Here is a 15,558-nt window from a genome sequence, read left to right as displayed (position 1 = left end):
AAAAATCTTATGTTCCATGAAAATTTTTCACTATACCCTCACCCCAACAGTTAAAATTCCTGCCCTGTTTATAAAGAAGAGAGTCGCTATTTTTTTTTTATGAGAAAGAAAAAATTGCGACTGATAAAATTGAGCGCATCCGCCATTTTTCCCATAAGCAGAGGCAAAAATTAAAATTTTCAAGTGCAGATCTAGTGAAAGATAGTATACACACCACGGAAGAAGGTAGGACATCCTAATAATCCGCGTGTTTACCAGCTCCGACTTTGTCTCGGATAGACAATTAAACATGTAGGTTGAAATTTCCTGCTTTCCTCCTTTGGCGTGTAATATACTCTATAAGTAATCTTAGATCACTAACTTTATTTATTGAAATAATACTTATAATGTTGTGATTAAGTTTCATAGAAATGAGCGCAACTAATGAATAAATAGTATATTACACTACAAGGGAAGAAAGTTGAAATTCCTGCCCTGTGTGATAAGATGCCCGAGGCGAAGCCGAGGGCATCATGACACACAGGGCAGGGCTTTCAACTATCTTCCCGTGTGGTGTATACGATTTTTCTTTATACCTGGTCGAAAGTACGTTTATTAATTACATTTTTGAATACTATAAACAATACAACCACGTTCTGCCTTCAGCTGACAGGTCGGCCATGTTTTTTTTATTTGCTCCCTATTGACGCGCCTCTTTCGGACATACATAAAACTTTAATTTTTTTCCATCTCTCGTTTTTTTTTGTTGCGTTTTTGATGCCTGCCCCGCGACATTTGAAAGCACGAGCGAAGCGAGTGCGTCTGGTCGGCGGGGGCAGGCATCAAAAACAAAACAAAAAAAAGACATAATTATACTTATAAAAAATAAAAAATAATTATTTTTTTTCGAAAGAAATAAATTTATGCCTATGAACAAGATTTTTTTCCTGCCAATAAATAATATATAAATAAATACATAAACTTTCAATAATTAACTTCGCCTCTGCATCAAAATCTTTTATCACCTCATCCTCGTCCATAGATTCATCCGATGAAACTTTTTCATTCATCTTATTATTGTAATTACACTGTTTAATTAAAATATTACATACAATGAGACACAAAAATACTGACGCATATATAAAGCAACGATCTACGACGTTATCATGAAAAATTTTATTTATAAAGTGGTAGATGATCACTAGATGGCAGCAACCGGCTGTTTCTGTAGGCACGAAAAAATTTTTTGCTCCCGGCGATATAAGTGAGGCGCATGTAACTCCACCAGGAGAGGGAAATAAGACTTTAGGCCTCAAAATTAGGGAGGGAAGTGCGTACTTTCGACTAAGGTATAAAGAAAATGAAATTTTCCACGATAACGTCGTAGATCGTTGCTTTATATTTACGTCAGTATTTTTGTGTCTCGTTGTATGTAATATTTTAATTAAACAGTGTAATTACAATAATAAGATAAATGAAAAAGTTTCATCGGATGAATCTATGGACGAGGATGAGGTGATAATAGTATATTACACTACAAGGGAAGAAAGTTGAAATTCCTGCCCTGTGTGATATGATGCCCGAGGCGAAGCCGAGGGCATCATGACACACAGGGCAGGGCTTTCAACTATCTTCCCGTGTGGTGTATACGATTTTTCTTTATACCTGGTCGAAAGTACGTTTATTAATTACATTTTTGAATACTATAAACAATACAAACACGTTCTGCCTTCAGCTGACAGGTCGGCCATGTTTTTTTTATTTGCTCCCTATTGACGCGCCTCTTTCGGACATAGATAAAACTTTAATTTTTTTCTGTCTCTCTTTTTTATTTTTTGTTTTTGATGCCTGCCCCGCGACATTTGAAAGCACGAGCGAAGCGAGTGCGTCTGGTCGGCGGGGGCAGGCATCAAAAACAAAACAAAAAAAAAATATATTATTATACTTACAAAAAATAAAAAATAATTATTTTTTTTCGAAAGAAATAAATTTATGCCTATGAACAAGATTTTTTTCCTGCCAATAAATAATATATAAATAAATACATAAACTTTCAATAATTAACTTCGCCTCTGCATCAAAATCTTTTATCACCTCATCCTCGTCCATAGATTCATCCGATGAAACTTTTTCATTCATCTTATTATTGTAATTACACTGTTTAATTAAAATATTACATACAATGAGACACAAAAATACTGACGCATATATAAAGCAACGATCTACGACGTTATCATGAAAAATTTTATTTATAAAGTGGTAGATGATCACTAGATGGCAGCAACCGGCTGTTTCTGTAGGCACGAAAAAATTTTTTGCTCCCGGCGATATAAGTGAGGCGCATGTAACTCCACCAGGAGAGGGAAATAAGACTTTAGGCCTCAAAATTAGGGAGGGAAGTGCGTACTTTCGACTAAGGTATAAAGAAAATGAAATTTTCCACGATAACGTCGTAGATCGTTGCTTTATATTTACGTCAGTATTTTTGTGTCTCGTTGTATGTAATATTTTAATTAAACAGTGTAATTACAATAATAAGATAAATGAAAAAGTTTCATCGGATGAATCTATGGACGAGGATGAGGTGATAATAGTATATTACACTACAAGGGAAGAAAGTTGAAATTCCTGCCCTGTGTGATATGATGCCCGAGGCGAAGCCGAGGGCATCATGACACACAGGGCAGGGCTTTCAACTATCTTCCCGTGTGGTGTATACGATTTTTCTTTATACCTGGTCGAAAGTACGTTTATTAATTACATTTTTAAATACTATAAACAATACAAACACGTTCTGCCTTCAGCTGACAGGTCGGCCATGTTTTTTTTATTTGCTCCCTATTGACGCGCCTCTTTCGGACATAGATAAAACTTTAATTTTTTTCTGTCTCTCTTTTTTATTTTTTGTTTTTGATGCCTGCCCCGCGACATTTGAAAGCACGAGCGAAGCGAGTGCGTCTGGTCGGCGGGGGCAGGCATCAAAAACAAAACAAAAAAAAAATATATTATTATACTTACAAAAAATAATTAATAATTACCTTTTTTCGAAATAAATACATTTACGCTTATGAACTAGATTTTTTTTCCTGCCAATAAAAAATATAAAAATAAATACATAAACAAATAAATTATTTGGCATAAAACATTTATTGCTTATTATTATTATAATTTTGGCACAGAACATTCATTTCTTATTATTGTTTTCATCGATACTTTTAAAATCAATACCCGAATAATAAAAATTATTAATAATGTTGCCGTGAAAAACGCAATTTTCATATTTATTGCAAGTAGTCTTATCAGCTGTCGTCTTTACTGGTGAAGAATCCGATGATTGATTATGTGCATGAGTTTTAGCGTCAGATTTGAATTTTTTTAACGGTGGTATATTTTCTGATTCCGTAGAAAATATATTAACAGGTGATTTGAAACTAAAATGCGTCGGTAATTGTGGTTGGTTAGTAACGGTAAGTATTTTTTTGTTCTTTGCACTTGTAAAAAACGGTGTCGGTGATTCAGGTATTTGTGATTCGGATAATTCGTCAATCACTGCTAAATCTTGATCATTTATATCAAAATCATCAAAGTTATCACACTCAGCTTCTTCATGCTGAGACTTTTTATTTATATTTTTATTAATTATTGCAGCTGAGTCGTTTCCACTGGTGGATGGTTGAGGATTTAACTGATCACTAGGTTTAGCTGCATGGATTATGCTGTCGAAAATTTTTTGTCTATTCTTCAGAGAATTTTCCACATAACCTGTCAATAAATAAATTATTTGTAAATTATCAGTATTATTCATAACCTTATTAAAAAAAAAAAAAAAAAACTAACCTTGTGCAATACTCGTAGATTTCCATCCTCCTAGTTGCTTTAGCATGGTGATGTTCGCACCTGAGTCTGATAGAAGTGTCGCTCCGGTTCTGCGGAAGCAGTGTCCAGTGTACAGCTTTGGGTTTGGTAAATTTAAATACGAAGCAATGACTTGAGGTGTTTCACCAATTTTATTTTTACCAATATTTTGCCGCTGACACTTCCCATTGTGGTATTGTATAAAAAATCTATCTGTAAATGATTCACTCGGTCTTAACAAAATATATTCTTTTATTTTTCCATAAAAAAGCTCTCCGACGATAAATTGGCGTGGTTTATCATTTTTCGTTTCGACAATGGACACAAGATATCTATTGTTAATATCTTCTACATCCTGCACCTTCAATTCAGTTAGTTCATCACATCTTAGTCCCCCACAGATACCAAATACCAGTATAACCTTAAATTATCATATAAATAAAAGTTTAATATAATTAATTTATCAATTGAATGATTAATTAATGAAATTTTTTATAATTACACTTACCTTTGCAACTAAATACACGAAATCTGGTGCATTGTTCATAAAATTCATGATGTCGTTCCACTTGAACACTAATGATTTTTTAGGTTTGTAACCTTTAGAATTGTTTTTAATTAGACACTTCAAATTGTGAAATTTGCTAATATCAACATTGTCTTTTACGTTAAGTGTTTTCTTCAACATAGACCAGATGCTCCACAATGTTGGTGGTTTTAATTTTTTACTCAACTCTGTGAAATATACGACCAGGTTACTTTCTTCCAAGTCCGATAGAGAATTTCGATGTTCAGTCAGCCATTTTTTGTAACCTTCGTAGACCATTTGGTATCTGGTAGCTGATTTTTTTGGCAAAATTGCTGTTTCAATAATTAATTTGGCCTCCGCATCAAAATCTTTAATCACCTCATCCTCGTCCATAGAGTCATCAGATGATACTTTTTCAGTCATTTTATTATTGCAAATATATGTTTACTTAAAATATCACAAACAACGAGACACAAAAATACTGACGTATATGTAATAAAGCAACGATCTATGACGTTATCGTCAAAAATTTTATCGACAAAGTGGTAGATGTTCAGTAGATGGCAGCAGCCGGCTGTTTCCGTAGGCACGAAAAAATTTTTTGCTCCCGGCGATATAAGTGGGGCGCGTGTAACTCCACCAGGAGAGGGAAATGAGGCTTTAGGCCTTAAAATTAGGGAGGGAAGTGCGTACTTTCGACTAAGGGATAAAGAAAAAGATTTTGATGCAGAGGCGAAGTTAATTATTGAAAGTTTATGTATTTATTTATATATTATTTATTGGCAGGAAAAAAATCTTGTTCATAGGCATAAATTTATTTCTTTCGAAAAAAAATAATTATTTTTTATTTTTTATAAGTATAATTATGTCTTTTTTTTGTTGCGTTTTTGATGCCTGCCCCCGCCGACCAGACGCACTCGCTTCGCTCGTGCTTTCAAATGTCGCGGGGCAGGCATCAAAAACGCAACAAAAAAAAAAAGAGAGATGGAAAAAAATTAAAGTTTTATGTATGTCCGAAAGAGGCGCGTCAATAGGGAGCAAATAAAAAAAACATGGCCGACCTGTCAGCTGCAGGCAGAACGTGGTTGTATTGTTTATAGTATTCAAAAATGTAATTAATAAACGTACTTTCGACCAGGTATAAAGAAAAATCGTATACACCACACGGGAAGATAGTTGAAAGCCCTGCCCTGTGTGATAAGATGCCCGAGGCGAATTTCAACTTTCTTCCCTTGTAGTGTAATATACTATTTCCTGCTTAATGAGAGATCGTGAATCATAATATTCGCTTGCACTAATCGTTAATCATACTGTTGATCTTAAATTAACTTGTCTGACTGGCTGCTGACACTAAAACTTACAGTTCCAATGCAGGTAATTATGAAAAATATAGTACGTGACACAGGATGAAACACTATTTCAGATAACAAGTGATGTAAACCCTCACCTTCGGTTCGGTCAGCCAACTTTACCCTGGTCTAAAATCATTACCTTTCGTCTGTTTTCACACCATTTATATATTATTCATTCACAATATTGATTAATCACACCTTCTTTCAATATAAGTTAAATAAAGGTATGCAATTAAAACCCCAGTTCTATTTCTTTCCGCTGTTTTCGAGCTCAAGGAACTCGAAAACAGTTTCATGACTACATTTTCGAGCTCTTCAAGCTTGAAAATATTCTTCTATGTTTTATTCTATTCAAGCTCTTTGAGCTCGAAAAAAGTTCTTGCCCTGATCTACGAAAATTCAAAAAATCAGAACTAATTAGAAAATTAGGTTCTATGTAATTTCTTAGATTTTACCCCGAGTAAAAATAAAAAAAGTAGTTTGAGCCTCAAAAGCCTCAGTTCTTTTGATGTTGGACTTGCCGCTGAGTGTAATATGTTATTTAAATCCCCGATGTCCTAAAAGTAGTGTATGAAGGAGTAAATCACCTTTTTAAAACGATGTTTTAACCCTCCGAGGCCTATAATATCTTTTATAAGTAACTTCAAATGAGCTCAATTCTTTAACATGATATAATTGTTAGAATAATAAAAGCGTTCTAACTAGATAAAGATACTTTTTCATCTGATTTTGAGCGCTCGAGTAGCAGTGCGACAGTGATTATGCTTCATAATCGTTAGGTCGTGGTTTCGGATCCCGGGGGCAGCTGATTAGTTTTCAGCAGTTTTTTTTTAATTTCTTTGGCAGTTTCCGTTTTCCAATACATCATTCGTATCTATTGCTCAAATAAAATAATTAATGAATCATATAGGGGAAGGGGGGGCAAAATGGGATACTTAACGAAAAATTTAGTTTTTAGGGACATAAATATCGTAAATTGGCTTCATTTTGATTATATTTAAAATAAATATAACGAATTTTAGACTGCCATCAGAAAAAAAATTTTTATTTTCTGCGGGTAAAATGGGATACCCCAAAAAAAAGTAAATTTTTTTTTTTTTTTTTTTCAAATGAATAAAATTGATGTAATAATGTCTTTCTAAATTGATGTAAGTAATAAAATTTACGTGTTTCGGACGACGATACTCAATTTATCTGTGATTATTGTGAATAATTTTAGAGATTTATCTTTCATTAACGATGAATCAGTTATATATCGTTATCGTTATTTATTATAAATTTTAATACTTATGTTAAAAATAATGTTAGTTAGTTTTCATTCCAAAGAAATTATTTTTATGAGAGAAGTAATTAAATATTAAATATTAGGAAATTAACATAACTGTTAATAATGTGATATTATAGCACTAAAGTTATAAAATATTACAAAATTATGAAAGTTACAATGTAACAGTTAAAATTATGATGATTACCAATGTTACAGTTTTAGAGTTTTTATTAGTATTGTTGTTGTTATTGTTCTTGAGTTAATTAAAGAAATAAATTTCTTAATTTGTGATACTTCATGAAAATAAATTTGTAGTACGATAAAATTTGTACATTTTTTTCATTTATACTTTTCGCAAAAAATATAAAAAATGTTTTTTTTTAGCTTTTAATAGTGTAAAATGATACTAGATGTCATTTTTGACCATTTTCGAAAGTTTTTCGAGAAAAAAAAATTTTGACGAAATTTTGAGGGTATCCCATTCTGCCGGCCTATCCCCCCCCCTTCCCCTACTAATAAGTCAAACGTTCTAATAATTTAATTCGAATTTCGAATGACTTAGTACTATTCTATTCGAACGCCTATTCGTATAACTTTAGTTATTATTATTAATATTTTAGATTTTATTGTTATTAATCTTACGACAAAACATTTATTACTAAAACATTATTTTTGGAATTTTTAAATTCCAAATTTTCTTCGATCAAGGCGGCCATTTTTAATTAGTGGCCCCTTTTTCTTCTGTTTCTTAACCAATTGTAGGTGATCCGATGAGAGTCTTTCTCGATCTATAGATTTAGGCCCTGGGGGCTTATTTTACCTTTCTAAAAAGATGATTTGAACCTAAACTTGGTAAAAGTGGACAAAGTTACCACGTTTAGGTTCAAATCACCTTTTTGATGCATGGATCTTCATATTCTAAAAAGATGATTTAAACCTCCTTACCCTCATCTAGGATTAGAAGGTTCAAATCACCATTTTAATTTTGACTCGGGCTGTCACCTATATCATTTCGACTAATTAATCGATTTTGATGTTCAAGACGGCATTCGACGCAATTTTATACGCTCTAAACTACAAAATTATTTATAATCAAATAGTTCAATGATTCTAATGTTATCCGAAAAAACCACTTTTTGAAATTATTTCATTAACGATATCTTGTACAAATGATTCGATTTTGTTGGTTGTTGCAGCATTTGATGCGAATTATCGAGTTTTATAGCTGACTAGATTTTAAAATCAATTCATAAAATTTGATAAAAGTTATCAGAAATAAATATTTTTAGATAAATATTTCAAGATATTTATTTATATTTCATTTATCGTTATCATTATTTATATGACCTTTAATTGGTATCATGAGTATTATCAAGGCATAAAAATCGCATTTATATGCTAAACATGGATAGTGATAAAAGACTCAACTGGGAACGATAGACGGGATAATCCGCTAGGAGTATATGGATTGCTTATAAATATCGACGTACCTGTATATTGGCTCGCCACTTGACTCTCTAAACCACAATACCATGGATACAGCGTCATTGGTGTCGCGAGAGTGAAGTAAATCGCAAGGTAGATATCCCCGCTGACCTGCCACACCTTGGACAGCTTCAATGGGTACTGAAATTAATTGGAAATAAAAAAAAATTAATATTTTACTTATTTGAACTATATGATATTTAATACTACATTACTTGAATATATGTATGAAATTATCTTTATCTTATGTCTTCCGTAACAATAACGGAGGTAAATCTTTTCCACTGGAATAAATTTTTTAGTTTTCAAGATTTTTTCCTATAGATAGTGACTTAACGGTTTTACTGTTTTTTTTGCAATATCTTTATTGATATTTTAAGAATATATGAGGGAACTTTTATCCAAAATGATGTAAGTGATAACAAAGTAGGTGGACCCATCCGACCTTTGCGTAGATAAGAATGTTGTAGCTGTAATTATCTCACAAAAAAAAAAAGATATTTAATTTATTTATGGTCAGGACACTTTTGGTCGAGCTCGAACTAGGGTAGTTTTATAATTGAATTGCAAATAGGGAAAAATGGCGTTCATTTAAAAAGTGTTTATCGAGCCTTTATTTTCCGACTTTGGATTAAGAAAAAAAAAGTCGGAATTTTGTATTTATCTCCGAAATTTTAGGAGATAAATCATCGGTCCGTCCATTCGACGAAGGAAAAAAAAACAGTTATTTTTCCTATGTTGGCATAGTAGCTGTTACTATGTGGGCATAGGAATTTTTTCTATGCTAATATAGGGAAAGTCCCTATGGAAATATAGGAATAAATAATATGTTACAACAGAGCTTTTTTCATGTATTGTAGAAAAAATTCCTATTTAACAGTAATTTTTCCTACGTAACATACACGGAAAAAATAGGCGCTGCAATTGGCAGGGAGCCTAGTATATGGTGGGGACAACTGAAACGATCGCAGCGCTCGCTGTGGATACAATTTCGTTAAATCATGCTCTCTTTGAATATAAACACATGAAAATTAAGTTTAAAAATAGTTCATAATAGTTATTGTGTCGTTAATGTTTGCCTTTGCTCATCGTTTGAGGTTAAAACAATATTTTATAATTTATTGATTCAAATCCGGTTTGGATAATGATTTTTATCATTGCCTAAAAATTATTTTTTAACCCTTCGTTACTCGCGCTATACGGTGATTCCCTGTACAACACTACTTAAGCTAATAGAGTTGGCGTGAATATGAGTGAGACACTAGAGAAAGCGCTTGTAACGGAAGGTTAAAAAAACATTACGTTTTTTTAGTTACGATTTACAAGCAAATTATCATGAATTAAAATAAAATTATTTTCTTCAATTTTCTTAAAAAACTCAATTGACTATTCTACTATTTTTTAAACCATTATCATTGTAGTTGTCATATATTATTTGTTTTGATTTTATCGGTTAACTTTATTCTATTCTAAAATAATAGTGTTTATTATTTATTAAAATTTTTTATACTTACTTTTTTTATCGAAATATATTCAATTTAATTTTCTCTATCAAAAATACAATTACACTTTTTTATTTATATCATTATAAATTTTTATATTTTGATTTTATAACAAATTTTTATTTTTTACACTGATTTTATATATCTTTTATAATTCTCGAGCATGATTTTTTGTAGCCATCAGATGTCGTTTTCGTCGCGCTCCCTGCCAATAGGACGCATTTCTGTAAGAGCTAGAGGACAAAATCCTGTTGTAGCAACCGGATTTTCATGTTACAGCAACAGGACACATCCTATGGGAGCTACAGGACGAAATCCTGTTGCAGCAACAGGATTATTCGTGAAATCAATGAAATAAGGAACAAGTTTCATGGACCAATTTTGTTTTTCAGTATAGTAAAATTTAAAAGTTTGAAAAAAAAAAGTTCGGGACAAAATTCCACTTTTAAAATTAAAAGTTTTTTAAGAATTTGAGTTTTTTTAAAACTTAGTTTTTTTTTAATTTTGAAATTCTCCTATACTGACAAAAAAAAATGGTACGTAAAACTTGTTCCTTATTTTGTCTATTGCATAGAAAAAATCCTGTTGCTGCAACAGGATTTTATCCCGTTGCTTTCACAGGATTTGTCCTGTTGCTCTCACAGGAATGCGTCCTGCTACAGCGCCTAATTTTTTTTCCGTGTAGGATTTTTTTCCACGTCAAATATAGGAATAATTACTATGCTAACATAGGAAAAATTCTTATGTAAAAAATTTAAAAAGGATGAGATTTTTTTTTCTTTTCACATATAGTTAAGAAAATTACAATTATTAGTAACAAAATAAACATTTTTTTGTTTCAGGTGATCCGGTAACGAGTTATGAAGTTCGCCGCAAAACATTTTTTTTTTTTCGAGTCACCTCCAGAGATTTGCTGTCATGGACTTATTTCTTGATATTTTTAATTGAAAATTTTTCCAAAGATACTTTAGATGTCACACTATAACGTGTTTATGAAATAAACACTTCGCCCCCCTTCACAGAAATAAAGTACCCGCGGATAATAAGGCCTATCGGGTAATAAGGCCTAATTGACAGAAATGATATTTAAAATAATCGCCTCCGCTAAAGGCTACTCTAGTAGAAGGGTCTTGCATCGAGATGTTACGACAAGTTTATGGAGTCCCGATACCACGTTCCCTGTCTTCTATAATTCATCATCCGTCATATGCTGTCGTAGTGCAGAAGAAATTATAAAAAACAATCTACACGGAAAGAAAATTATGGGAAGTTTTCCTATGCATTATGGGAATGGTTCCCATAATGGTATGGGAATAGTACCTATACTGCTATAGGGATGGTTCCCATATATTATGGGAACCACCCCGATAATATCATAAAATTTTTTTTTTGCACAATAGTGTCGAAATTTCCCAAAATTTAAATTTTTTTGAATGTTTTGTGCTGACAAAAAATTCTTATTAAAAATTTTAATGTTTTTTTGCCAAATACGATTTTTTTTTTCAATGTTTGAATTTTTGTTTTTATGTTTAATAATATTTCTGTGTATTGTAGAAGTGATTACCACACTTCTTTAAATTAATTTTTTCATGATAATATGGGAACCATTCCCATAATATTATAGGAATGGTTCCTATAATTGTATGGGAACTATTCCCATAATATTATGGGAATGATTCCCATAATGGTATACGAACCATTCCAATTACATTATGGGAATCATTCCCATAATATTATGGGAAAAGTTCCCATACTATTATAGGAACCATTCCCATACTATTATAGGAACCATTCCCATAATATTATGGGAATGGTTCCTATAATTTATGGGAATGGTTCCTATAAATTATAGGAACCATTCCAATAAATTATAGGAATGATTCCCATAATATTATAGAAAGTATTCCTATAAATTATAGGAACCATTCCTATAATTATAGGAACCATTCCTATAGTGTTATGGATATCATTCCCATAATTATAGGAACTATTCCTATAATTATGGGAATCATTCCTATAATTATAGGAACCGCTCCCATAATTTATGGTCGAAATTCCTATGATGGTATAGGAAAAAATTTCACAAAATTATGGGAACCGCTGCCATAATTTTCTTTCCTTGTAGTCTTCTGACTCTTAAAAAGGATACTGATAGTTTTAAGTGCTGTTGAGCAAATCAATCTAGTCTTCTGTCTTTAAAAAAATATTGTTGCTAAATTTAAGTGATGATTTATCTTTAATATCAATTTTATTAAGTATAGTTTAACATTACAGTTTGTTTAACCCGTAGGCCTTATTATCCTATCGTAGTAAAATAAGGCCTATTCGTATGGTTTTTGAAAAAGTTCAATTTTTTGTTTGTTTATAGTAAAAATTACCATTATTTCATTATATTTTATGGCTAATGTATTGAAATAAAAATTAATGATACATTTTGATAATTAAATGCAATATTTTTGATTCTATTCAAAATCTCCTTTAGCTAGGCCTAATACCCACCGGTACCTTACATTGCAAAAAAAAATAAGAACATACTTATAAGAACGTTTGTTGCACTCTAAAACTAAATGTGTAGTCAAAATTAACCCTCTGAGGCCGAGATGGGACAAAATGAGCCGCGCGTCGCTGGAGTAGGGATTGCGAATGACGTGCGCTCATTGTCCCCACTACCTGAATTTACGAGACTCGTGCTCAGTCAGTGCCGTCTATCAGCTGTTAAATGGGTTCTGTTGGTGCCCCGTTCAAAACATTGTTATCAAGAGCGTTTGAGCTAGTCATATATTTTATTTATTTAAAAATTATGCATTACAAAAGCTTTTCAAAATGAAGCCTAAAAATTCATCAAAATTAAAAGAGAAAAATACACCAGGCAAAATATTAAAGAAACCGATAAAGAAAAAAATTATAAACAAAGAAAAGGTTAAACCAGCTAAAAAAGTTTGTGATGATGACATACAAGAATATGATGATTATCATAGTGACAGTTCGAATTGCTCATTTATGGACGATGATGATATAAATATTGAAAATAATAATATTGAAGGTAAATAAAAAAAAGTATCAATGTCTTCAATGCAATGTACCCTTTTGTCGACTTGGTTGCTTTTTTGACTTCCACAACAAACAATAATAATTTTATATTTGGTTTTATCTAAATTGATATTAATATTATATAATAATAATTTTCTTATTTTAATTAATAGTTTATTGATACATATAAACATATTTTAGTATGTAACAGATTATGTTCTAAACTTTTCTCAAAGTAAAATAATTATTTAATAACAATAAAATATTTCTTTAAAGCATTAAATTGAAAAAAAAAATTATATTAGCTTTTTCAAAAATTTGGAATTTACCAAATACTTTTTGTCCGTTCTCTGGTCTAATAGGTACGCTACTGCTCATAAGAGCACATGGACACACACTAACGCGGATATGGGCCGCCCGCCGAAGTGTCCGCAAAGTGGGGGAAACGCCCAGAAGCCTCAGAGGGTTAACACACTTGCAAAATAACATTGAAACGCCGTTTAACACACCGTGAAACGTGTTTTAAGTGACTACAAAAAACTGAAGTTTTGTTTATGGCCATTAAACATAGAACACATTTAATGTGTGTTAAAATAATACACTTGTAACACACTTGGTTTTAGAGTGTGTGCATTAGCTTTCATGTGACACTTAATATGTAAAAATTTGAATTTTCTCGGGTTTTAGCAAAATCAGTTTATTTTTATTTCAAATTTTATGATATTCCGTTAAGCGATGTTGAAAATATTTATCTTTTACTGAAAATGAGAAACGGACATCCAATATCCGAGTGATCTTAAAAGTGTTCCATTACGAACACGCTGATAAGAGTATCTCGAAACTAAAATACGACTTAAGGTCTCTATCCAAACGGATTTCTTGATTAAAGCAGTAAATCCTGTGTAGTGAAAAGTATAATACCATAAAAAATAAGATAAGATCATAAATTGAAGTAATAATTTGTTAAAACGCTCTTAAAAAAACATAAGAGTTAATAACTGAGTTATAAAATAAATATGTGATTCAGTAGACGATCGTTAATCGTGATTTTCTTGAAGAGTGGATCTTCAAGCCCATTGGGGATAAAAGAGACCAGTTATACTCTCTAGCCACCACCTAGACTACCATCAGAAGAGACTTATCGCGTTTTCTTTTCCCCCAGCAAAGTATCCAATTTAGTTGAGAGGAATCAGGGAACGCCCGTTAAACGTTATTTCTGACCCTTGGGAAGGCTCCAGAGTCGATCAGAATAGAAAGAAATGTGAAAGAGGTTACGGACCACAAAACGTAAACCTTTAATGTCATTATGGCTGCTTGGCAGATTTTAAGTTTCTGGACCAGTTTTTATTTTTATTTATTTATTATTTTTTTTCTTTTTTTTTTACGTGTCCGCATTATTTCTGTCATGAAATCGGCGAGGTCAAACATTTTCAGCTTGATTACTTTAATGTAAATTCACTTTTTCAATAAAAATGGATTTTAGTCAGTTTATAAAGCGAACATTTTTTTGGCCTTTACACCTCTAGTGACGTTCGTGAACAATTTAGTTTAGTTTCATAAAATCAAATGTTTAAATTTTCCCGTCCTTGGCTACGAATCGTAATTCAGTATTAAAAAAAAAATATGTGTATATGTAGACTGTTTTTTTTTTGCCTCTAAAGTGTAGTCTCATTCTACTCCATGTTCTCCTATATGACGGGGTAAAACAAATTAAATCTACATCAAACTTTTTTTCAGGAATTACATTGTAATTAAATTATATTTACCACTTGAACAAATATTTAAAAGAAAGGTCAATATTAACAGATATTTTTGCAATTTTTTTAATTTAATTCATTTATTTACGGATGGTATCTGCAGCATTTGATTAAAAAATTTTATAAATTCTTTCTGCTTACGCAGCATAAAAAAAAATTGTGTACTTCCTCGTTTTATTATCTTAGTTTAATTTTTATTTTCCCAAAAAAATCTTGAAAACGGTTGACCCTATAGGTTAACCCCAGAACATCCTCCTATTTTCGAGCTCTTGAGCTCGGATATCGATGAAGCCTCTTGAGACTTAGATTTTCATAGCGGGAAAGTAAAAATGAATTAAGATACAATGATAATTTTTCTTTCACCAAATATAATAGCAACCCTTATAGGAAGAAACAATAGGCCCAAGCTTGGCCGAGGCTTGGCGCAAGACTTATTAACTTTGGAGAAAGCTTCAAATCCAAGCTTGGCCCAAGTCTGTCTAAGCATCGAAATGATAACACCCAGCCAAGCTTGAGTGACAGTGTTGTGCCAAGACTGCATCTTAGTATTGGCCCAATAACCAATGCCAGTATTGTGCCAAGATTGCATCTAAATATTGGCCCAATATCGAGAGCCAGTATTGTGCCAAGACTGTTGCTAAATAAGCACCTATGCTTATTAAAAATAAATTTAAAAAAAAAAATATTAGTAAACATGTGTGTGATGGTAACATATAGAAATAAATTTGTACACAGAGAAATCAGGTGGATCGATGAAACTAATTTTTTTTGCATTTGCTGGGTCTCGAACCTGGTCCTTTAT

General features: G+C 31.8%; 1 protein-coding gene across 2 annotated transcripts in view; it reads right to left on the bottom strand.

The window, feature by feature from the left end:
• Positions 1-15,558, bottom strand: part of LOC130675458 (hemicentin-2-like) — a 441,088-nt gene that overhangs the window by 362,517 nt on the left and 63,013 nt on the right. For both annotated transcript variants that reach the window (XM_057481164.1, XM_057481165.1), the window contains exon 3: positions 8,473-8,608. In XM_057481164.1, the coding sequence (XP_057337147.1) occupies positions 8,473-8,608 (136 nt within the window). The remainder of the gene's footprint in view (positions 1-8,472; positions 8,609-15,558) is intronic.

This window comes from Microplitis mediator, chromosome 10 (assembly GCF_029852145.1).
Source record: "Microplitis mediator isolate UGA2020A chromosome 10, iyMicMedi2.1, whole genome shotgun sequence".
Lineage (NCBI taxonomy): Eukaryota > Metazoa > Arthropoda > Insecta > Hymenoptera > Braconidae > Microplitis > Microplitis mediator.
Note: the sequence above shows the minus strand (reverse complement) of the source record. Positions and strands in the feature narration are given on the sequence as shown.